At 26.7% G+C, this 24591-nt stretch overlaps 5 protein-coding genes across 7 annotated transcripts; 4 read left to right on the forward strand and 1 right to left on the reverse strand.

The window, feature by feature from the left end:
- On the forward strand, positions 1-2886 carry LOC105252131 (carbonic anhydrase 2). Its single transcript, XM_025410158.1, has 6 exons — positions 1-137; positions 709-747; positions 1126-1281; positions 1839-2062; positions 2163-2393; positions 2555-2886. The coding sequence occupies exons 1-6, from the start codon at positions 17-19 to the stop codon at positions 2657-2659; spliced, it is 876 nt and encodes a 291-aa protein (XP_025265943.1). The 5' UTR covers positions 1-16; the 3' UTR covers positions 2660-2886.
- A 3250-nt stretch (positions 2887-6136) lies between these two features.
- On the reverse strand, positions 6137-7770 carry LOC105252096 (two pore potassium channel protein sup-9). The gene has a single exon (XM_011259311.2). The coding sequence runs from the start codon at positions 7492-7494 to the stop codon at positions 6472-6474; it is 1023 nt and encodes a 340-aa protein (XP_011257613.2). The 5' UTR covers positions 7495-7770; the 3' UTR covers positions 6137-6471.
- A 1274-nt stretch (positions 7771-9044) lies between these two features.
- LOC105252097 (carbonic anhydrase) lies at positions 9045-16393 on the forward strand. Of its 2 annotated transcripts, none has more exons than XM_011259312.3 (6): positions 9045-9201; positions 12969-13016; positions 14844-14999; positions 15401-15627; positions 15722-15955; positions 16109-16393. In XM_011259312.3, the coding sequence occupies exons 1-6, from the start codon at positions 9096-9098 to the stop codon at positions 16298-16300; spliced, it is 963 nt and encodes a 320-aa protein (XP_011257614.1). In that variant the 5' UTR covers positions 9045-9095; the 3' UTR covers positions 16301-16393. The 2 variants fall into 2 exon arrangements, with proteins under 2 accessions (XP_011257614.1, XP_011257615.1); XM_011259313.3 differs by lacking the exon at positions 9045-9201 and adding an exon at positions 10661-10776.
- A 1616-nt stretch (positions 16394-18009) lies between these two features.
- LOC105252130 lies at positions 18010-20507 on the forward strand. 2 transcript variants are annotated; one of them, XM_025410145.1, is made up of 5 exons: positions 18010-18802; positions 19129-19228; positions 19701-19808; positions 20138-20293; positions 20363-20507. In XM_025410145.1, the coding sequence occupies exons 1-5, from the start codon at positions 18018-18020 to the stop codon at positions 20411-20413; spliced, it is 1200 nt and encodes a 399-aa protein (XP_025265930.1). In that variant the 5' UTR covers positions 18010-18017; the 3' UTR covers positions 20414-20507. The 2 variants fall into 2 exon arrangements, with proteins under 2 accessions (XP_025265930.1, XP_025265931.1); XM_025410146.1 differs by lacking the exon at positions 20363-20507 and having other exon boundaries at positions 19129-19211; positions 20138-20226.
- Positions 20508-21928: 1421 nt separating this feature from the next.
- On the forward strand, positions 21929-24591 carry LOC109610409 (odorant receptor 67c-like). The gene is made up of 5 exons (XM_025410148.1): positions 21929-23022; positions 23289-23388; positions 23860-23967; positions 24136-24291; positions 24383-24591. Exons 1-5 carry the CDS (start codon positions 22241-22243, stop codon positions 24431-24433), a joined length of 1197 nt encoding a protein of 398 aa, XP_025265933.1. The 5' UTR covers positions 21929-22240; the 3' UTR covers positions 24434-24591.

Here is a 24591-nt window from a genome sequence, read left to right on the forward strand (position 1 = left end):
TATAACTTAAAAATTCATGTGCAGATCAGTCGCATTGAGATTGTCATTTAAGTTGCGTCTCAGTGAAATGACAGGCAAATCACACATAAAAATGGACTTAAGTCACTTGCTCGTTTCATTGACATTGTTTTTCACAGGTAAAATATGTTTTTTTTTCAGTAAAATAAAACATAGTTTTTTATATATATATACGAATATTATATATAATATTATATATTATATATAATTATATATTCCATACATTATATTTCTATAATAATAATAAATATTTTTATAATACACATAAAATTTTATTTTTAAGATCAGGCCAAATTTTAAAGTAATAATTAGGAATGTTAACTATTCAAAAGTATTTCTCTAATCAAAAAGTTTTAAGATACAAGCGTTATTATTCTTTTGATGTATTGCTTAGAATTAAAATTAACAATTTAATATAAGAAACATTATGCACTTAGATTTATTGACAACTGAAATTTATCTTTCACTCATCTTTCATCTTACATCATTTGCTCATTCGAAGGCAGCATAATGGCGTTGTTACGCATTATTTATGCATTTGTACGAAAGTTTATTTCAAATGTACTACAAAAGTTTTTTAGATTATATATATATATATATATATATATATATATATAACTACAATTGTTAAAAAAATAAATATTTTTTAAAAAAGACCGCAAATATAGTAGTGGCATTACTTTGTTTCAGGTTTACAAGCAGCCGAATGGGGATATTGGGGAAAAAATGGTAAAAATAATTTAAACGATAATTTACACATACACACACACACAACAATTATATTGTGGCATGATTAAAAACTCCCCTTTTACACTTGCTAACACTTGCACTTATTTTAATATATTAGAGAAAACTGGAAGAAATATTACAATGAAATCAATTTTCATGATGCGAATCACTAAATTATAACCTTTTTATGTACATATATACATTTATACATAAATATTTTAATATAATAATATATAATTTTAAATATAATAATATATAATAATATTGCATTATATATGTGCCAAATTTTCTATTTCATTCATGCTATTGTATAAATAAAATTAAATAAAATTAAATAAATAAAATTACTATCTGCGGATTTTTTAAATAATTCCATAGGACCAGAGAACTGGCCAGGAATTTGCACAACAGGAAAAAAACAATCGCCAATTGACATTTCAACGAAAGATGCTACAGAAATTGATTCCGGTCGTCTCAACTTTGATCGATACGATATACCGTTTCGTGCTACTGTGGAGAATGATGGACATTCTGGTAAATAGCTTATACGTTAATAGTTTTAGATTTATTAATTAATCATTAAACTTTTTTTTCTTAATTTTAAGACAAATATTCTTCAACTACTTTTTTTAAATCTTACAATTAATCTAAATTTTAACAGTACATTTATTGTATCCATATGAGTTTTATATTTTAAAAAATCCTAAAAAATGTATATATTTAATATTATTTCTATCAATCTTATATACAGACAATTGTTAATTCATGTCATATATTTGTAAAACGGTATTAAATACACTTTTATCTAGTAATGGCTAAAATTTATAATTTATATCTGAATAGAGAGAAACATGAAAATTACACATATTATACGTAGATATAATATTCGAAGTTTAAAAAATATGATTAAAATGTAATTAAAATGTGATAAAAATAATAAAAAAAGAATTTACTTAATTTTTATTATAATCACTTTTTCATAAAAAAACAACTCAATTTTTATCATAGTGAACGTAATAAAGTTGAACACATCAGTTAATTTCTGTTCGCATTAACAATATGATTAAACATTTTTTAACAAATCTCTTCAGTGGAAATTAAATTGCATGGTGTTCCGGCTCATCTAAGCGGCGCAAATCTGCAATCGGAATATATTCTCGAACAAATGCATCTTCATTGGAGTGCTGAGCATACCGTGGACGGTTTAGGTGGTCCTTTGGAGTTACATTTAGTGCATTATGATAAGCAATATGCAAATTCCAGCATAGCCGCTCAACATGAAGACGGGATTGCCGTTGTCTCGTGTCTATTTGAGGTAAAAATAATATTCGTTACATTACGCTCTTTTATTTCTCTTCTTGTTCTACATCAATAATATTTTCTAACACAGCATTGATTGTAATACTTCGTTACAGTTGAGCAAACATGATAATCAACAGCTAGAGCCAATTGTAAAAGCGACAAGAGAAATTTTATATAAAGTGGGAAAGAGCACGGCGATACAAAAAGAATTGATACCTCTGTCGTTCCTACCAAAGAATTATAAATCATATTATCAATATCAAGGATCATTAACTACACCAGCATGTCAAGAATCCGTTAAATGGTTTGTTCTAGAGGAAAGATCTCCAGTGTCGACAGCACAGGTGATTTGAAATTGTGCTTATAATGATCTGTTTTACAGATATGTAGGTTTTCTTTTTTTTATGGAAATTGATAATAAGATATTTTTTTAAATTTAAGCTATTTTAATGGCATAATATAATAATTATTTTAATACTTAATGTATGTATTCGCACACATACAGGTGAACGTATTCAAACGCCTTAAAGGCGACCATGGCAGACAGACGTCCAATAACAGACCCACACAGGAACTTAATGACAGAAAAGTTTACCATTATTTAGGATGATTTGCGCGCCAATAAGATGAAGTTTCGATTAATAAGTTTTATTTAATCCATTTAAATATAAATCTTACTCGATTGATTTTATTTAAAAAAATTGATTTTATTTAATAAAAATTTTTTGCAATGTTTCCTTTGAATTGTACATATTTAATCATTTGTTTTTGTCATTTGCACGAAACAAATATATGAATCTGATCTTTGATGCTCCCACTTGAGCACAAAGTAAATAAGAATAACGCTTGTCGATTTTTACATTTTAGAATTAGTCATTTTTTAAATTTATCTTTACAATAAAAAGAACTTCTTTATATCAATGTTTCTTGGATAAGATTCATGACAGATATTTTACTCAAAGAATATTTAAATGAAAACAGTAAAAAAATCTCTTTCTCTTTCTCTCCTCCCTTTTCTACCCTTTCTTCCTCACTCTCTCTCTCTCTCTCTCTCTCTCTCTCTCTCTTTCTCCCCCTCTCTCTCAATATAATACAAAAACTAAAAGAATATATACCTATTAACTTCTGTTGATGCGTAAGATATCTTATGCTATATATATAATCAAGATGATATGTATATAACACTACGTATTTCCATATACTGTTAGGTATGCCAACTGAGCCATCAGTTTATGATAGCCTCTTGAAGCAATAAGTTCGCAATTGAATGCTTTTGGTGTTAAATCTGGTATTAAACCTGGCTGATTCAAGTAATAGGGTATAGATATTAAATATATAATAAAATATTTATCTTTCTTTAAATGTGCATACAAAATTGTGTGGAGTAATATGTAACGCTTTTATTTTGTAAAAGATATTTTCTTTAATTTTCAAATCGACTAATTCATTTTATTGTAAATATTATTGTTATCTTTTGCGTACATTAATAGAAATGAAGACATTTACGTTTGTACTGTAATAACATATTTCGACCATTTTGACATATAGAAAGTGTAAAATTTAGAAGCTAAATTTCTTTTTAACATTATAAAATTATTGTGTAATTAATTTTATATTATTTCTATAAAATTATCTAAGCTATATAAAATATTATCTCATTATCTAAGCTATGAAATTATCTATTTTAAAAACGTATAATATTACCTGTGTTTTGTTTATAAAATATTTTTTATAATGAATGTTTAAGACCAGTAGGATATGTTAATTTGAATGTGTAATGAACGAATAAACATCAAATAATAAAAGATTAACATTTTATTCAAAAAGATGTGTTATAAAAATATTAATAAAACATAATTGTTTTTAGAAGATTTTGGTTCGAATGTCTGATACAATTCGCTATATCATCAAAATTTCAAATATTTGATAATATTTGATTTCCGTTCAGTGTTTGTATGTTCTTAATACATTTCTTATTTAAGGAACAGATTGATTTTCAAAATAACATGTTAGTAAACATATAGTCCATATCATGTAGAAAATCGCGTTGTTCAGAATATACCTTCATTTCTCATTTAATGTTTATATATATATATATATATATATATATATATATATATATATATATACATTGAAATATGTATTATAATTGCACTAGGAGAAATCTTAAATATAGCTAAATAAATAAGAGTTATGTTTATTGTGCTTATTCTACTGGAATTATCTAAATACATCCTTCATGTCTCCTAATATTCAAATCCGAAAAAAATATTTCATATGTCGTTTTAATAATTTTTATATTTATCTTTTCTAATCATTCCTTTATTTATTAAACTGTATTATTTTAATTTTTTTTTAAATTAATCGTATTTTCTTATGAAGTAAATTAGTAAATTCTCTTAAATTCTCGTAAATTCTCTTAAACGTTCTTCACACAAAAGTTGATTGAATTACATGCTCTTTGTAAATATCTTGATTCAATAAAAAAATGTTTTTTATAGATATCCGAGTGAAATTCTACATGACATTCTTAAAACTATTAGTAGTAGTATAATATACCTTACTGTAATGACAATAGTCCTATGGATGATGAAGAATCAAAAATCAAAGGAGTAGAAATCGATGAATCGAAAATTGTGCGCAGTGTATTAAACGACAAATCAAGCAATATATCAAATTATATATTTCCGATACATTATAACATGAAGTTAATGTTACTCAATGATCATCTCATTAGCGTATGCATAATTACTTTAAATATTTCTTATGCAAAACAATACATAAGTTTTTATGCATCGAATTCAATGAATATAATAGCATCGAAATTAAAAAAAAAATAATAGTATGATTGGTGAAATAAAATCAATAAATTGTGTTAAAAACAATATTCTCGTGTTCGATTTCGGTGATGTCTTGTTTCATGGAATGTACAATCTGTATATAGAGTTTATAATCCCAATTAATATCGCAAGAGAGTCTTTTAGAACTCCGTAAATTTCTGTGTCATCTTCAAATTTGCGATAAATAACAAATAATCACATTAATCAATAATCGTTTATTATCAAAATATGTCATTTTTGTAAATTATTCATATTTATTAGAAAATTAATTTCTTCAAGAATATTATAAGAATTTGCCTTTTAAATTCTCTCATAAAGCTTGTAAGAAACAATGAAAAAAGTTTGATTTATCTATTTAAATTTTCTATTTATTTGATATGTAAGTATAAAGAAAAATAATATTATTTAAAAACATATTAATATTTCGATGAAGATATTAAATAAAAGTTAAATAAAATTTTTGAAGATTGGTACTTTTTTATCGCTTTTTAAATCTTTTTGTAGTAAGTCTTTTTGTGTAATCGGTTGCTTAACTAACATACATAAATGTTATGCAATCTTCGCGTTTCTATTTATAGTATATGTGATAATTCTTTGAAATTATATGTATGTAAGTTTATATTTCAACGACACGTTTCCAATATTATAAAATGTAAATAATTTTTTATAAGAAATCATGAAGTGACTAATATCTAATCGATAAATGATACATTGTGTAAATGAATGTAAATTATTGCACATTTTCATTTTAAATATATATATATATATATATATATATATATATATTATTTACAAATAAAATCGACGCAATATACTGCAGATTTTTGGATGATATCAAAACTATTACTGACACATCTATTAATATAAATTACAACTCGGATTTAACAAGCAAACTTCAAATATTTGTCTATACGGTTTATACGGAACTCAATCGTATTAATTAAAATTGAAAATATGAACAATCTTATCTTAGCAATTTAATTCTAGTAATTATAATTAAATTAATTATAATTAATATTGTACAATATATGATGCAGCAAAAATTATAAATTTATGATTTGTATGAAATTTTATATTTGTATTTTATATGATTCACATTTTATAGCATTTATAGTACTTTACTTCATAATTCTATTTATTTTTACCAATTATTTATAATAAAAACATCTTTTTTTACATCAAAAACTAGATTATTTTTATCGCTTTACACGTATAATAATTTTAAATATAAGAATAAGAAACGCAGTTTGAATTATCGAGCTATAGATATGTGTAATTATCAATGAATAAATCGAAAGCATCATTTTAATACTGTTTAATTAATCTGCAATTATGATAACATTTACGTTAATAAAATAACAAAAATAAGTTACGTTTATGTATAGCACGTTTTTACTTCCGATACAATATTGCTTTTTTCTATGTTTATATAGTTTTTTATGTTTTTCGCTGCTTTTAATTTCTTTTCTAACAAAACTTTAACAAATAGTTCTTAATTTATTAGCGCTAGTTTCCTTACATAATTATATTTTGGCATTATTTACAACTGCAATAATGCACTTCGCGATCTTTTTCTGAGTTTTCAGTCAATAGGTTCCGACTTGCAACATGTCACTATCTTATAATGAGCAGCGTCCATCGCTTGAGTAAGCTGTTCCTTGAGCTCTCGAGCCTTTACATATACATCCTCCTTCATCAGATTGTAACACATAGCTATCAGACCCATACCCAGCAGTAAGTACACGAAATTGATGATGAGCTTCGTCTGGCTATCCTGCGTGGAATCGCTCTGACTCCAGCCTGGCACGAAATCGCCCATACCGATTTTGCAGAGCGATGTAACGCAGAAATAAGCACTGTCTAGATAGTCCCACCCTTCCCACTCGGCGAACATGATCGCGCCAGCGAGAATGTAGCCGAATATCACCCAGAGACAAGCGGTCGAAGGTACAGTAATTCTCTGTCCAGGTTTCCGTTGGCCAGTGCATTCATGCAATCGTGTATACAGCCATTTAAAAGTTTGCGCAAGCACGCTGCCCATGTTTAGGAAGTAAAGCACGTAAAGCGGGATGCCAAGCACCGCGTATATTACGGTAGCAACCTTGCCCCACTGGGTCTTGGGCACCAGACTCCCATAGCCGATCATAGTGAATATTGACAGGCAGAACATCAACGCCGCCGGAAATGACCAGATGTCGATGGGTTTGAGGCCGCTGCAGTTCAGCTTCTGTCGCACCCCGTTGGTGATGTTCTCTTGATAACGGCGTAGGATACTATTGGATACCACATAAAAAGTAGTGTGGTTGAACACGTTCACTGATTGATTGCTGGCAGTGCTAAACCACAACTCGTCGGCGTACTCCCTGCGAATAACCTCCCGCACGCACACCGTCTCTGGCTGATCGATCTGGGTAGTCTCGATCATCATAAAGCCGAATGCGCCCACTATAGCGTAGCCTACTACTAATCCACCTACACCCACTTGGGTGCACATGAAAGCCACCAACTTTCGGCAACAATCCTTAACGCGTTCTCGAGGATCAACCCCGGTCGATGTCGAGGACGAATCTCGGCTCTTCAGAGAGGATCTCATCACGCGTGGCATACTTGGACACGAACTACCAGATCGGCAAAGAAACTCACATGGAACGCTACTTTGGCGCTGACACTCAACGACTCCCCTCGTGCCGCTTTTCTATTTTTGGTCGGAACGCCTTGCCACTCGCTTCTCGTTTCTTCTTCGAGCTTTTGCTGCCTTTTTCTCTTTTTTTGTTGAAGTAGTGTATCCACGTTGCTACGCGGTTTCACTTCTGTGGACAACTTCTGCGAGATTAGAATCACCAGATTGAAGATGTTTTATTAAAATGCACATACAAACATAATCCGTAAGTAAATTTTCTTACTACAAAATAATAGTTTAGATTTAAAATCAACTTTATCTCTAAACTTTAAACAAGCTATAAAAATAATTTAATATACTGTTTTTTTTCATAAATTATTAAACTCTTCTTACGATTTAATAAATAATATATAGGTAATGAAAGTTCGTTCTCTTAAAACTTAAAGGCAAAAACACACTATTAATTTTTACTTTTTTAGAAATTTTTGATTCGTTTCCTTTTCTCTCTCTTTTTTTTTAAAATTTAGTAAGAAATGCCATATATAAAATATTAAATTATTTTTAAATCATATAAATGTTTATTAATATATTTAATTTATTAATTTGAATAATATAATTTATTTTAATATCTTCTAAGGTACTTCTTTCTTTGATGACAATGTATTTAAAGAAAAAAATTGTTTTATTATTAAGCGATTACATGCAAACTGATACAGTTTACTATTTTTATCCACACCTCCACGAACAATCTCTACTAATTTTATCGAAATGCGTGTGAGTGAACTCGAAATAGTTATATATAACAGTGACTACTGCCAAATAATATTTAGCAACAATACATACGAAAACGGTTAAAATTTTTTATCCTAAACGAAAATATATCATGAAGAATTATTACAGATATGCGTTATTAGACACATGATATTTTAAACCATGAAATAAATGATTTATAAAAAAGTTCCTTATCGTTATTTGTTTTTATTATTTCAATCATATAAAATTCAATGAAAAGAATGTTTGTGAAACAATATCAAGTATGAAAGCAGCTTTAACGTGATGTGTCACCGTCATCAGCATTCCAAATAGCATCGCAAGTATATAGGAACATGAGGGGGAGATAGAGAGAGGATCGTGTGATATAATAAACCGCATCATCGTGAAAGAGGAGAAGATTACCTTTGTTAAATTATTTACTCTCTACAAAGCTATGCACGGAAGTATGCATATTTAATATTATTATAAATTTAATATTATTTCGCATATTGAAATGTTTATTTAAGCTTTAATAAGTACATAATCAGATTATGCAATTTTATTATATTTAACGTTTACGCCATAGTAACTACGCGTTGTTAAAATTACATACATTTATACAGATCTAAAGATAAACAAATTATATTTTATGGAGATACGCTACATATTTTGGCACCTGTTCGAGCGCATGGGCAATTGATCAATCGATCCGAGACATTCAGTTCTCATATTGACTGATCGAGAATGCAGTTTCGCGAGAGTTCAATATAAGCCTGCACGGGGGTTGGCTACGTCAGCTTCTTGACGAATAATTTGCCAGGTAGATCAGTCGGATGACGATCGTCGTCCAAGCTGCTTCTCGTAAAATAACGAATACATTACGTGTAAAAATGGATTTAGATCACTTGCTACTGATTGTATTAACGTTACTTTGCACAGGTAAAACATTTTGTGATTTTTCAATAGTATTTCGCGTTTTTTTTTTGTTCTTTTATTACTGGATTTTGAAGAATTTAAAAGAAAAAGGAGAAAGAAAGAATAAATGGAAAAATTAAGTTATTTTTGCGAGAAAGAGAGAGAAGTTAATAATCTATATATAAAATTAATACATAATACATATATGAAGCGATTTATTTAAAAGAAATAGTGTTTTGTGTATGTGTTTAAAAATAATAAAGCATTAAAAGTAAAAAAATAAAGAAAAGTAATTAAATGTTGAAAGCAAAGAAGCATCTTAATATTAAAAATAATTGTGCATTTATTAAATTCACTATTTATTCAATATTTCTTCTTTTTATCTATGTATTATAAAGAGAGTTGAAAATTCAGTTTGATAAATCAATTCATTTTTATTCTGCTCCTTTGAATTAAATTTTTGAAAAATTGTTCAAGAAAATCTACTTGCAACATATATGTCAGCCAATGAAGTATTTCTTGTTCATATTGTTCTTCTGTTACAAAATTTATTTTAAACTTAAAAATATTTAATCACATTTTGATAGTAACACAAATTTATTTACTGGAAGAAACACACTTTTTTTAAATATTTTCGGAATAACGAAAGTATGTCGCAATCTGGCTTCATTATAATCATATAAACTCTAATCTCTTGTATAAATCTGATTTATAAAAACACTTGTATACGAGTGACTATAATTATGATGATTTTCAATGAAAAAATGTAACGTTGATGATAGCTATGTTGATACTCATTTATTGATCGCTTGAATGCTGACGAAAGCATGAACCGCGAGTCTAAATTTAATATCTGGACCATGTTTTGTTCGCGAATTTAATTTTACTCGGATGATCGCTGCAGTTTGCTCACGATGACGATGGTGTATCGTTGCAACAATAATATAATATTTTACTTATTTCTTTACAAGCAAAGTAATAAATATCTAAGATCTTCCTTTTTAGCATTTTATTATACTTTTTGTATTTAAAATAAAAAAGTAAACATCATATTTTATAGAAAAATTTTTTTTATAAAAAAGATTACAGAAATGATTTTGCTAAAGGGAACAAAATTTGTAATAATTGAATAATTGAAGTATTTGTTGTTTTATTTTTTCATCTCTTCCAATGTTTCAATCCTTTTTTTTAAATAATTTAATTAATCAAAATATAGATTAAATGAATAAATTAAATGAATTATTTCGTCATCATTTATTCTATTCACGATTGATCAATATAGATAAATGAATGCATTCGATTATCAGGTAAAACATTTCAATTCTAATGTATTTAAGAATGCCATTTGCCTAATGGGATACGTTGATCAGATGATCAGTTGGTCCGCGTTATATGATATAGCAGCAATGCCCTGCCACATACCGCTGTACATGCTAAATTTCATGCGATAGCTCCTCATGTAATCTCGGGGTTATCTAGTTAGATTTACGTCGCGTTCATCAGTCGTACACTTGTCGTCATCGCGCTCGTGTGTCATTCATCGCGATCGTTTTAGGTGGCTCTCCGCGATGAATCTCTTTTGTCTAATCGTCTTTTTAGGTAAGGACTCTATCGCTGCGTTTCCTCGATAATTTATTCCCATCGTGATTACTCTTTTGTCATTTTGCTTGCCAATTTATTCAGAAAATATATCAGTATGAATGAAAAAATTAATTCATTTATATAGAAGATCTCTCAGTATTTTTTTCGCAATTAATGTATTAATTATTGTTTAATTATATCTATGAAATATTAATGCATTTAAGACATTCAATTCATCTTTCGTGTTGCGATAAGTTCTTACAAAATTTTACGTACTGTTCATTGTCAGACATCTATAATATAATATCTTAGTACTGTGTTTTTTTCCTTTTTTTATCAGCTCATTCAATTTACTGATGTAACTGTCTTACGATTAGTTATCTTAAATATTCTTTTATATTCTTATTATCATGTTGTTTTAAGTAAAATAGATTTGAGATAATATACATCTTTCATATTTCTCTTAACTATGTCGCAAGTAAGCGTTTATCTATTTAAACGAACCCGCTTCTGTTTTGTATACTTGTTCTCTATACACTTGTTAAACTATACAAAATACTTATTTTTTTCCAGTGTTCAATGTTTAAAATTGTTCAAATATTAAATACGATAATATTTATAAATTTCTCTAAATTAATTTCTAAAATATTTTATTATCTAAATAATTTATGTATAGGAAAATACACACAACATATATAATCTCCAAAGGAATAAGCTCTAAAGGTTTTTAACAATTATAATCGTTATTAAAAATGAATTATAAAAGTTAAACATTTTATTTTTAGATTTGATAATATCGCCAAAATAAATATTTAATAATAGATAACCGAGAATAAATATATATTTTCGAGTTTTACTATAATGTTCGATAAAAATATCAATCTATATAACAATCTATGTAATATTACCAAGTTAAATATACAACATACAAAATTGTCATTTTTCCACAAATGAAGTATCTCGAGTCAGAGAAATATATATCGGGCGACATAGGTATGTCTATGGTACTGAATTATCTCGAGCATCCCTAAAACTATGTACGAAACTCGTATACCGATCGGTCGATCTTGCGCACTATCCCCGCAGCGGAAGTATGCATTATGCTCATTAAAATCTGCAGGTCGTTTGAATGATTCGGCCGTTGTTGCGGCCGGCGCGCTGATCTAGAAAGCGCCGGCGTTTACCCACCGATTGTGATCCAATTGACCGCCGGCTTTCGTGGAACGATCGCTTTTGCTTGGATTTGCTCGTCTTTTTTTTCGTTGGCCACGACGATAGAATACGATTAGGAACAAGTGCGAATTTGACGTGGCCCGAGCGGTCAATGGGGTCAATTCTGTTTCCTGTCGCGCGTGTTCAATTACTTATCGAGTCCAATGGAACGAACATGCTCGCGATATGGTGAGCTGTTCGCGTGGCGGTAGCATGGAAACAATTATTTTATTGGCAGTTCGTGCAAACTCGACAAATTGATACCACGAGGACGAAGTCAGCGCCGGCTTTAGCTCGTGATTATTACATCACACACGTTCTCCACAAAATTTCATTCGGAAATTTAATTCGCATTTGCATCTAATACCATAATTGAGCAATCGGATTGAAGTTAATCAAAATAATCTCGACAAAATACATCAATTGCGGAAGTGTATTATTTCATTATATACGCTGCGTATAGTTATTTTATATATATATGTATAGAATTAGTTTTAATAATTACGATTTAACAATAATGATTGTTTTTGATATTAATACTTGAAGACTGTCATTAATATGTATGAAATTTTTTTTTATTTATTAAATAATATTTATAAGTACTATTATATATATAAACATGTAATTATACATATATTTTTATAATAACAGGCTTTTATTTTTAAAATCAGAATCAGCTAGAAAATAATTGAAAGAAATATTAGCTAAAATATTACTCAAAAGGAGTTCTTCTAAAATGTGAAAAATTGTTATTTTCCGGAATATTGTTTAAAATTAGCAATTTAAAGTAAGAATTATTATCTATATGTGTGTTGAGATGATTTATGAGCAAGGTTAATTGATGTCTTTATTTCATTGTTTGTTATGAAACAGTAGAATGAACGTGTAATTGCATTATTCTACAAAAGTTTTTTCCTAGATTAACTATAATTACTGGAGGAGAAATATTCCTGAATGAAAAAAAATAAATATCGTATACTTTGTATACTTTGTTTCAGGTTTACAAGCAGTGACAGCATCTGAGTGGGGATATTGGGGCAAATATGGTAATTAATTATAATAATTATAATAAAATGTTTACATTGCATTTTGCACATTTCCACGCATTTATAATTTATGATCGACATCAAAGAATTTTTCAATAAATAATGTATAAGATTGAGATAAAATATAATATTTTTCAAAAGTTAATCTTATCGAAAAGAGAAAGCATTAGCTTTAAATTGAAATAAAATAATAATTTTAAATTGAAGTAAATCATATTGTCAATATTGAGTCATTCGAGTTACAACGCTTTATCAGAAATATTAACAATGTATAATAAATTAGTCTTTTACTGCGATATATCTTGTAAAAATACATGCACACACATAAATCTCAATTATTATCAGTCGATGCTTATTTTTCAATAGTCTTTATCGATCGTATAAAAAAACCGATAATCATTTTAAATCTCCATTCTCGAAAAATTTTATTTACGAAAAACGAATAAATACGATAATTGCACTGTTCTCACTTAGCTTATGTGAAACTTACATGCAAGCCATTAGCGATTTAATAACGGCAACCTTGAATGTCAGTTAAAGATATTTAAAGAACAAAGTCAGTATTAAATTTCCTTTAATGAAACAAAGGGAATTCACATAAGCATCTATGATCTAAATAGAAAATTCAGATCTATATAAATTTTTTTTAAAAATCTTACATATTTATAGTTTAATATTATGTCTCTATTATGTTAAAAATTTTACAACATTTTAAATTTCCGTAGCATATATATAATATTTAATATAAATTATCAATATACATATATGAATATTTACTATAATAAATTTATTATTATATCGAGAATGCTTATTTAGCTATAATTGTGCTTATATTTTATTTATTGCAAGTGAACACTGACAATACTCATGAGTGTGCTAATTATTGCGCAAGTTAATGCGAAGATCTAAAGTAATTTTAGACTTACAGTAAAACTACAGATTATCTACTTTGTAAATGTTTAGACAACTCTAAACAAATGTTATCATTTAGATAATATATTTGAAGTAAATGTAAAATCGTTTTTTTTATTTCACATATTAACGTAATCTATAAAACAATCTCAAAAATCTTTTAACTGCTGTTTAATATGTTTATCTTATATTTATTTAGATATTATTATAATTTTATAACTAAGATATTAATAAAACTCTATATACGAAAAAACATAAATTATTATTTTAATTCTTTTTTTTATATCTTTTCTCTATTAAAAAGTGTTTCATTAAAGTCATTATTACTTCTCGTATCAAACTGTACTGTTTATTACAATGTAATTATAATATTTAGGTATTAATGAAAACTTCATAAAGTATGACATTATGTATTATGACTAAAATAGCACGTTCACACGTTCAACTGTAACGCTGCGTCAACTATCGTTAAAGTGTGTGTTTAAAAATGAAACATTTAATGATGTATCTTCTCTTGTAAATAATCGGAAAATATTGATTAAAATCCGTTTCAGATTTAAGAGATAAAAAGAATTTATTATGACTAAAAATAAAATAAAAGAACTTTTTTTAATTTCTCCAAATAATTAATCCATGGTTTTTATATAAAAATAAATTATATTTTCTTACAATTAAAAGTGCTTTTAATTTTATATTTAATTTAATATTTATGTACAATTTATTTTAATATACATATTATCAAGGATTGCAAAAATGTTAAGAAACTGTTTTTAGAAAATGACATAAGAACTGTGTATATGTGTAAATTATAATTCTCTTTTAGATCATAATAATAATACCGTATTAAATATCTTTATGATAATATTATATAATAGTTCTAAATTTTATTATGAATTTTTGTAAATAATTTCGCAGGACCAAAGACTTGGTCGGAATTGTGCGCGACAGGAAGAAGACAGTCACCGATCAATATTGTGACGGAGGATGCCATAAGAATTGATCTCGGTGCTCTCAAATTCGATCGATATGATTTCGCGTTTTCTGGCAAATTGATTAATAATGGACATACTAGTAAGTAAATTACAATATATTATTGTACATTTCAGTATCTTTGTTTTGTTAAACATGTATTTTTCAACTATTTTTTCTAGCTATTAGTATCACTGTATATTTATTATTTTTTTTATCATTTGTATTTGTTTTATTTTTAAATTTCTGTATTATGAATATTTAACATTACTTTTAGAAATGTTGTGTAATTTATGATTTTATTTGCATTGTGTTTAAATAAATAAAATATTAAATATTACAGATATAAAATAATTTTTACTTGAGATAAATCGAATTTAAAATAATAAAAAAGCATTAATATTTTAATCATTCTTTCACAAATTAAGTCAATTCTTATTATAATAAACGTAATGAAAAAAAAAATTTAATTTATTATTATTTATAAAAAAATCTTTTTATAGTACAAATTAAATTGGACGGTATACCAATCCATCTAAGCGGTGGAAGTTTGCCATCGGTATACGTTCTGGAGCAAATGCATTTTCATTGGAGCGCTGAGCATACTGTGGACGGTGTACGTGATCCATTGGAATTGCATTTGGTGCATTATAATAACCAGTACGCAAATTTTAGTGAAGCCATGCAACACGAGGATGGGATCGTCGTTGTAGCAGTTTTATTCGAAGTGGTAATAATATTGATTACATTTTTGTATATTTCTCATATTTATAATTTTTTTAAATATATATATTATAGATATTAATTGCGATATTCTATTATAGATCAACAATTCCGACAATCAGGATTTGATGCCAATTTTAGAGACGGTGAAATTAGTGTCGAATTGGGTGGGAAAGAACACGGCATCGATGAGAAACAAATTGATACCTTTATTGCTTCTACCGAAAGATCATACGACATATTATAGGTATGAAGGATCTTTGACCACGCCGGGATGTCAGGAATCTGTAACGTGGTTTGTTATGACCGAAAAACTTCCGATATCGGAGGCACAGGTGATTTGAGCATAAAATTGTCCAAAAAAATTAATTTAATAGACATGCAATTTTTTAAGAACTTGTATGAAATTATTTTTCTTTTATTTAAAATATTTTCTATTGAAATAATAATTATTTTAATGTCTAATATGTAATCGTGTGCACATGCAGATGAATATGTTCAAACATGTGCAGAGCAACAACGGCACTCTAAAGTACAATTACAGACCCACACAAGAGCTCGGCAATAGAAAGGTGCATCATCGTCTAGAAGGATATAATAGCACGTCGTCCTTATATACCTCGAATATAATTTTAGTTGTCAATATTTTTCTAGTCAGCCTTTTATATAAGAATTTTTAATCTGGAATAGTAAAGCTGAACTTTATGTTACAATATATGTAATGTGCGATATAACAACTGCGTGATATTATTTGTTATATACATTGTTTTAGAAGAAAGAAAAGATGTGTATTTATTATAATGAATGTTGTATAACTGCATTATTTCTAAAATGATGTGTTAGAAGCTCTGAAAATATTATTATTATAATATGTATATTTAAAAAGATACAAACTTTATGAATAATGAAAATAATCTTTTCCGAAGTAATATAATAATATTGATCAAATGTTTGCAATAGTAAAAAATTTATAAAATTTTCATAGTCTTTTTCGACGTAATGGACTCGAATTTCCATGTTAATTATGTATTAATTTGCGTGCAAGGAAACGTTTTTATATAAACATATTCAATTTTGTAATAATGATATATATTACTATTTAATATAAATAATACGTATGTTTCTAACGTATCTAATCGTAAGAAAGCATTAAGATGTTAATAATAATAAATAATTATTCGATTGATTAATCAATTGAAATGATGACAAAAAACAAAAGTGATAAATAAAACAAAATTTTTATAATAAAAACATTCTCTTATTTGTAGAAAAGTAAATTGTATTACATCAAATAACATTAATTTATAATATATATTAATATCAATATTAATAATTAATATTAATATTAATATATTAATTTTTTTTAAAAGTCGTAGACTTTTTACTTAATATAAGATTAAAAAACAAAGTTGCAAAAATTATTAATTTTTTATTTGATATCTCTTCCAAAGCAATTTTAAATTAATTCAATGTAAAAATTAAATTTTTATACTCGATATGCAAAAATTTTTTTCTTTCTAATATTAAATTGTGAAGAAATTAAAAGTAATTTTTTATAAGAAAATAACTTTAGATTTTTAAATAAGAATATTAAAAAATCAAAATTTTTATTAAAATATTTACTTATTAAAATCGTTCATTAAAAAAAAGCTTACCGAGAGTGTATAATCGATCTGTAATTAATTAAAATGTATTTGTTAATCAATTCATAGTTAACGTTGCTCCATAATATTAAAAAAAAAATTATATCAATAAACTATAACTATAACAATATTTACTCATTGCATATTAAGTTCATGATAGATATATTTCAGATAGTTTTGACAAATCACGAATGACAAATTTGTTCTATAGCCTTAAATTTCGGCTTTTACAATGTTCGATGGAAAGCCATAAGATAATTGCTATCTCCAATGTAGGGAAGTAGCGCAAGAAATTTCATGATCTCGTCTATATTTTCAATAAACAGAATAAAAAATAAAGTGCCATAGTAAGTGAATTATCGATCAGTATAAATTCTTTGCTCCCTTATAATAAAACATAAAATCCTAAACATTAACTGTTCGAAGATATCTTGCTTTATCTATTTTATGAGAATATTTAAGTTTCGTAGTATCTCACACAATGATTAAAGACTAAAAAAAAATGTCGTTCATTGCAGGACAACGCATGACAGCGCATTATATATTAATAATTACCAAACAGAAGAATGGCAAATTCTTTTAAACTTCTGAATGTTATAGAAGGAAAAAATCAATTTCTACTTACAAAGAAAAAAAAAAGAATAATTAAGGAAGAGATATACATACAAAAAATGAGACAGAAATAATAATCGAAATCATAATTCTCGTATGCTATATTTGCCAAGTTAGTTTCGATTCAGCACGAACAGAAAACATGTCAGGAGTAAATTTTCAAAACGTGAATTTTTTAAATAATGGAGCAAATATCATCTCGGGAAATTTATTACCGATGACAGATGATAATTCGTTTTCAATATTTTGCCGTATATATAGAGCCTTCGTCTGGTCAATAGAAGTGATTAATGCGATCTCATTAATCATCGGAATGACCGTAGTTCCAAAAGAAAAGACTTTCATAGATGGTATTATCTCCATCGTTGTCATAATGGAAACATCTTTCTTACTTGCGAGTATTTACACGCAGCAAAAGTTAACAATACAAGTGGTCCGGAAAATGAACGAAATCCTGCGAAATGCGGATATGATCATGGTGGACCTCGTGAAAGCAGCATTGAAACCAATTATTTTGCCATTTATAATTTATGGGGTGGCCAGTGTGATATCTGTCATTATATGGACTCTACATCCGATTATATTGATTTTTGAAAAGAGAGATACATTTTATTTCGAGGATTACAATTCGCCAGCATTTTTCAGTCCCGAACCGTTTTCAGTACACATTCTAATTTTGTCGACTGTCATTATGACAACGGGCACTCTCTATTTATTCTTAAGGAAATACAGTTTGGACGTATACATGATGCATCTGGTGTTGATGTTAACTGCACAATATCGATACACCGCGATAAAACTGACATTATTATTTCAGAAACCACAAGACGACAATAAAAACTCTCAAAAAAAGTGTCATCCTATGACAGATCAATGGGCGGAAAAGGAACTGAGAGCGTTATGTCAGCATCAAAACAATGTTTTGTTGTATGTGTTTTTAATATAATTATTTAAAAAAATAGAATACAATTATTAAGTAATAAAAAAATAATTTTGAGAGAATGCTTTATTTATAGAGTTATAATTAAATAACAATGCTTTTAATAAAATACTACAAAAAATTATAAAAATTATAATATTAAAATTTTATTTTCCATATTTCAATTTTTATAATAATCCTATAATTTTTTATAAATTTTAATATTTGATAAAATTCAATAAATTCATTGTTTTGTCATTTATGTTTTGTTTTTATTTATTATGTAATATAATATTTGATACATTCTATGTATATATTTTACATTCTGTTACAGCATATCAATTATGTTAAGGAAACTTCTGTCGATGAACTTCAGTCTATTGTATCTTAATAGTGTTTTCCGCTTCTGCTTTTTAGGTATCTTAATGACCAAAGTAGGTAACGAACATTGATAGAATTCAGAAAAAAAATAAAAAATAGAAATTAATTATTTAAAAAATTATGTTGTATTTAATAATAATTTTTATCTATTAACAAATCATGTTTTGTATTTGCTGTTTTTTTTTTATTTCCTTTAAGAAATTAACATTTGTGTTGCATGAATATATAAAAAAAGAACTATATATATATATATATATATATATATATATATATATATATAAAATCTTCTTTCTTATGATTTCTTTTTTAATTAAATTAAAATCAAAGAATTTATTTTTTACCTTATTATGTATTATTTTCAGATAAAAGTGTGATAAATAAAATAATTGCATTTGTAATTCAATTCTGAAATAAAAAAATATAAACAATTTATTTAAATTTATATATTCAAGAAATGTTTTAAGAGAATTGTATAATTCCCTTTTATTTCCAATTTTTTAACAAAATGTATTTATAAATTTTTAGATACCATCTTTAACATTCATGGAGGGAATCTCGATTGTTTTATTCGCAGCTGGTTCAATAATGCAATTCTTTCTGTTATGTTCTTCTGTCCAGACATTATCAGACGCGGTAAGATTTATATTATTACAATTATTTTTCCTTCATACAAGCAATAATATTAATATCAAGGAGCAATTTGTTAAATTTTATCTATATTTTACAATATTGCTACAAATTTTTTTTGTTATATTTTTGTTTATTAAAAAAGTTAAAGTGCGAAAATATGAATAATTAATTATCAATAAACAAAAAAGAGATATTCGTGTGCAAGCGGGCATAACTTTGTTTATTTATGAAAATGATTATAAAATATAACAAAATTAAATAAAAAATAATATATACTAATAACTTTCTCTTTTTTTACATATCACTTTTTGTATTAAATATATTTGTAACAGAGTACCGAAGTGACGGATAAAGCATTTGATGAAGGCTGGTATCAACTTAAATCATCGATACAACGTACATTTATATTACTAATATTGGCTAATAATTTGGAATGTAAAATCGCGGCAATTGATAAGTTCAATCTGTCTCTGCCCTCATTTATGACGGTAAATTCTAATATACTTTATATAACATTTGAAATTTCTTATATCACATTTTTTATGATAATATTTTAGATTATGAATCAATCATATTCAATCGCTCTTTTGTTTTTAAAAGCAAAATAAAACAAAAAAAAGCATTGTGCACATAGAAATGTATTAGAGAGAATAGAATAGAGAGAACAAATCAAAGACAAAAAAACAGTTAAGCAAAAATATTTCAAAAGAAATCTGTAAAGATAGATATATATGTTTTGCATGATAATTCAAGAAATATAAATATAACAAAAATGTTTTAAAATTGTTGTAAAATTGTTTTAAATATAATAATATAATATTAAGTAATTTAATCTTTGTTTTTTATTAATATTTTCTTTATTATTTTATAAATTGGAAATAAAAGATTATATCGTCATGTTTTTATGTCATAATATTTGTACTATTATTATTCTCTCGAATAAGAAAAATATTAGTATATATGATTAAATATATTTTTATACTATCAAGAGTAAAATATATGAAAAAAATATAATATTCTGTACATATGGTAATGTTTTTCTATTAAAATCAATCATGAAGAAGAATAACAATTTGGTTAAATTTGATAGCTGTCTATGAAACTTTCAAATTATGATAAAGAATTTTACGGAATGCATTAAACAAATGATGCAAACAATAATAAAAATATTAAATATAAATAATAGTAATTGTAAAGAAATCTATATAAAAATCTATATCCTATCCAATAATCAGCGATCATTCATTAAGAATATTATTATAGTATGTACATATTATTACATGGCTGATCCAAATTAGCAGGTTTTAGAATCACAGTCTATTTACAACAATCATTTTATTTAAAAATCTTTGTACTGACAATGAAAAATCTTATGAAATGTATCGCTAGTGAGTACACATTTATGAAGAAGATCATCCTGAATGTATATATAATAACTTCATTATTGACAATAACACATTATTGTTACGATAAAATTGCTGTATTTCATAAAAATAATTCTACCAACAAAACTCAATCTTCTAATATAATTCATCGAAACCATAAGTCATTCTAATATAATTCATCGAAAGCATAAGTCAAAAATATAAGTGTTTTATCGAAATTATAGTGGTTCAAAAAGTAAGCAGTAAGCGTTGCTAATTTCGCAATTTGCTATTTAACTATTATTTTTAGATCATTTATCAAAGAAAAAAAACTTACTATAATGATTAATCAGTGCTTAATAGATAGAATTCATTAATTGCTCCATAATTAAGTTTGTCACAAAACATTTTGTGAAAGTTTGTCCGTGATAAATTTTTGCCCAATCTTTGCAAATTAAATTATTTTTTAATTAACAATGCACGCGTCAGTCAAACATGTCAAATTGTTCTGCGACTTCTCTGAATTCTAGCAATTCTGCAATATTCGACAGAATGCCATAAGATAATTACTACTTTACAATATAAGGTAGTAGTATAAGGAATTTAATCATCACATCTATATTCTTAGTAAATGGAGTGAAAGATGTACAGCACATTCAATGAATTATCACTTAGTACATCGCGACATTTAATTATAAACTACTACGTTTCCTTGTAATAAGACACAGAATCACTTAAAATTATTATCTATTCCTTGGAGAATATTTAAATTCTAAAATATCCACACAGTGAGATTACAAATCGAGCGATGGAACAATACAAGAGAAATGTCATTGTTCGTCGTATGACTATAATATATTAATAATAGCCGGGCAGAAACAAAAGTTCAAGAAGAATGATAATTTTCTTACTGTATGTAGATGTAATTTTGAAATACCGATAGAGATATCATTTATTGTCACTCGCCCAAGAAGAAGCGTACGTGGAGACAGTGATTAATGCAAGTACAAAAATCTTGATTTTTATACATTAGATTTACTAAGGCAGTTCCAATTCATCGAATAGTACAGCATGAGAAGAATAAATTTTCAAAATGTGAATATTTTAAACAATCGAGCGAACATGCTTTCGGGGAATCTGTTTCTTGTAGCAGCCGATAGTTTGCGATTTCCATTACTGTGGCGCATACATAGCGCCGTCGTCTGGTTAATTCAGCTGATTTACACGATCGCGTTACTCACTGGAATAATTGTGACACCAAAAGAAAAAGCCTTGAAAGACGGTACTGTTGCCGTTGTCGTCATCATCGAGTCGTGTTTTTTGCTCACGCGTATTTACGTAAACAAAAAATTAATGCTATCACTGATCCAGAAAATGGACGACCTCTTGCAAACTACGGATGACATTATGGAGGATATTGTGAAGACTACTCTGAAACCAATAATAATGCCATTCGTAATTTATGGAGCAGCTGGTATAATATCTATTACTATATGGACGTCACAACCGATTTTATTGGCTTTCGAAAAGACTACTTTTTTTTATGTAGATTATAACTTACCAGCCGCTTTTAGTCCCGAACCGTTCTCAATCGGTGTCCTGATTTTTTCAATTGTCTTTATGACAATTGCCAGTGTGTATAGCTTTTTGAAGAAATACAGCGTGGACATATACATGATACACCTGGTGTTGATGTTAACTGCACAATATCGATATATAGCGATAAAATTATCATTATTATTTCAAGATTCAAAAAATCGCAACGAATCTCGAACAGGACATCATTCTATGACAGATCGATGGGCAAAAAAAGAGCTAAGAGCGTTATGTCGGCATCAAAATACTGTTTTACAGTAAGTATAATAGAAAAAAACATTTTTAAGATATTTTATTTATAAAATCGGAATGGGATATATATGCTTTTAAAATATGCGTAAAATGATAAATCGCAACATTACTTAAATTTTATGTGATCTTGTGTATATTTTGTCATATTTCTAATGTCTAATATAGAGAATAATTTATTACTTTATGATTTACATTTTATATATATATATTAATTTAATATTATATTAAATATTTTGTATATTTTATATATGCATTCCACGTTATGTTTCAGCATATCATTTTTATTAAGAAAACTTCTGTCTGTAAACTTCAGTCTATTATATATCAACAGCGTCTTTCGGTTTTGCTTTATAGGTATTCTAATGAGTTCAGTGAGTATCGATAGCAAACATTAAAACTCGAAGAGAATAAAGAATAAAAATGCTCTAAATATTGCTCTAAAGAATGCTCTAAAGAAATGCTCTAAAGAAAAGTGCTCTAAATATTTAGTAATAATTTTATATCTATATTAAATAATTATGCTTTGTATTAGATTCTATTTGAAAAATTAATATTTACTTTAATAAATAAAAAAACACAATTTTTATATTTTCTAATATTGTTTCATATTAAATTGCGACTGCAAATTTTATTTTTTATTATGTATTATTTTAAAGTAACAGTACAAGTATTCCATTTAAAATTTAATTCTGAAATAAAAAGAGCAATGCAATAAGTTTAAATAATTTATTTAATTTTGCATAAATAGGAAATTTTTTATTGAGAAAATGAGAAATGTGAAAAAAGATTGTTTCTGTATTCTTTATTTAATTTTCTAACAAAGTGTACTTATTAATTTTTAGGTACCATATATGACATTCATGGAGGGAATTTCGGTCTTATCGTTTACAATGGGTTCAATAATGCAGTTCTTTTTGTTATGTTCTTCCGTGCAAACATTATCAGATGCGGTAAGAGATTTATTTACATATTAAAATTATTTTGTCTTGTATAAGAATATTTTAATAATAAAATTAATCAAGCATAATAAAATTAATTAAATATTATGTATACTAATATTAGAATGCAGTATTTGTTATATATTTATTTATTAAAAAAATTTTTAACCTAATGTAAAGAGTATCAAAGTGACGGATAAAGCATTTGATGAAGCCTGGTATCAATTTGGATCATCAATGAAACGTACATTCCTATTACTGATAATGGCTAACAATTTAGAATGCAAAATTGCAGCAATTGATAAATTCAATTTGTCTCTGCCTTCATTTATGACGGTAAATTTTAACATATATGTTTATTATTAATAATACATTTTATGAAATTATTAGTATTTTAATTCTCTTACATTTCTTGATAATATTCTAGATTATGAATCAATCATATTCAATTGCTCTTTTATTTTTAAGAGCAAATTGAAATAAAAAATACATCGCGCTGGTAAACAGAAGATAAGATAGAGAATGGTTATCAAAGATAAAAACAAAATTAAGAAAAATTATTTTAAAAGGAATCTGTACAAATCCGTTTTGTACAATAGTGTAGAGAATATAGGTGTAATAAACATAATATTCAAA

The sequence above is a fragment of the Camponotus floridanus genome, unplaced genomic scaffold, assembly GCF_003227725.1.
Source record: "Camponotus floridanus strain SB8 unplaced genomic scaffold, Cflo_v7.5 scaffold3, whole genome shotgun sequence".
Lineage (NCBI taxonomy): Eukaryota > Metazoa > Arthropoda > Insecta > Hymenoptera > Formicidae > Camponotus > Camponotus floridanus.

What these genes read in the sequence shown, in the direction of transcription:
- LOC105252096 (XM_011259311.2), bottom strand. Translation starts at nt 7,494, where the DNA reads ATGCCACGCGTGATGAGATCCTCTCTGAAGAGCCGAGATTCGTCCTCG.
- LOC105252130 (XM_025410145.1), top strand. Translation starts at nt 18,018, where the DNA reads ATGTCAGGAGTAAATTTTCAAAACGTGAATTTTTTAAATAATGGAGCA. An exon ending in TCCAGACATTATCAGACGCG is followed by an intron (nt 19,809 to 20,137) that starts GTAAGATTTATA and finishes TATTTGTAACAG; the next exon opens with AGTACCGAAGTGACGGATAA. An exon ending in CTCTGCCCTCATTTATGACG is followed by an intron (nt 20,294 to 20,362) that starts GTAAATTCTAAT and finishes ATAATATTTTAG; the next exon opens with ATTATGAATCAATCATATTC.
- LOC105252131 (XM_025410158.1), top strand. Translation starts at nt 17, where the DNA reads ATGTGCAGATCAGTCGCATTGAGATTGTCATTTAAGTTGCGTCTCAGT. An exon ending in GGGATATTGGGGAAAAAATG is followed by an intron (nt 748 to 1,125) that starts GTAAAAATAATT and finishes ATAATTCCATAG; the next exon opens with GACCAGAGAACTGGCCAGGA. An exon ending in CTCCAGTGTCGACAGCACAG is followed by an intron (nt 2,394 to 2,554) that starts GTGATTTGAAAT and finishes GCACACATACAG; the next exon opens with GTGAACGTATTCAAACGCCT.
- LOC109610409 (XM_025410148.1), top strand. Translation starts at nt 22,241, where the DNA reads ATGAGAAGAATAAATTTTCAAAATGTGAATATTTTAAACAATCGAGCG. An exon ending in TGCAAACATTATCAGATGCG is followed by an intron (nt 23,968 to 24,135) that starts GTAAGAGATTTA and finishes CCTAATGTAAAG; the next exon opens with AGTATCAAAGTGACGGATAA. An exon ending in CTCTGCCTTCATTTATGACG is followed by an intron (nt 24,292 to 24,382) that starts GTAAATTTTAAC and finishes ATAATATTCTAG; the next exon opens with ATTATGAATCAATCATATTC.
- LOC105252097 (XM_011259312.3), top strand. Translation starts at nt 9,096, where the DNA reads ATGACGATCGTCGTCCAAGCTGCTTCTCGTAAAATAACGAATACATTA. An exon ending in GGGATATTGGGGCAAATATG is followed by an intron (nt 13,017 to 14,843) that starts GTAATTAATTAT and finishes ATAATTTCGCAG; the next exon opens with GACCAAAGACTTGGTCGGAA. An exon ending in TAGCAGTTTTATTCGAAGTG is followed by an intron (nt 15,628 to 15,721) that starts GTAATAATATTG and finishes ATTCTATTATAG; the next exon opens with ATCAACAATTCCGACAATCA.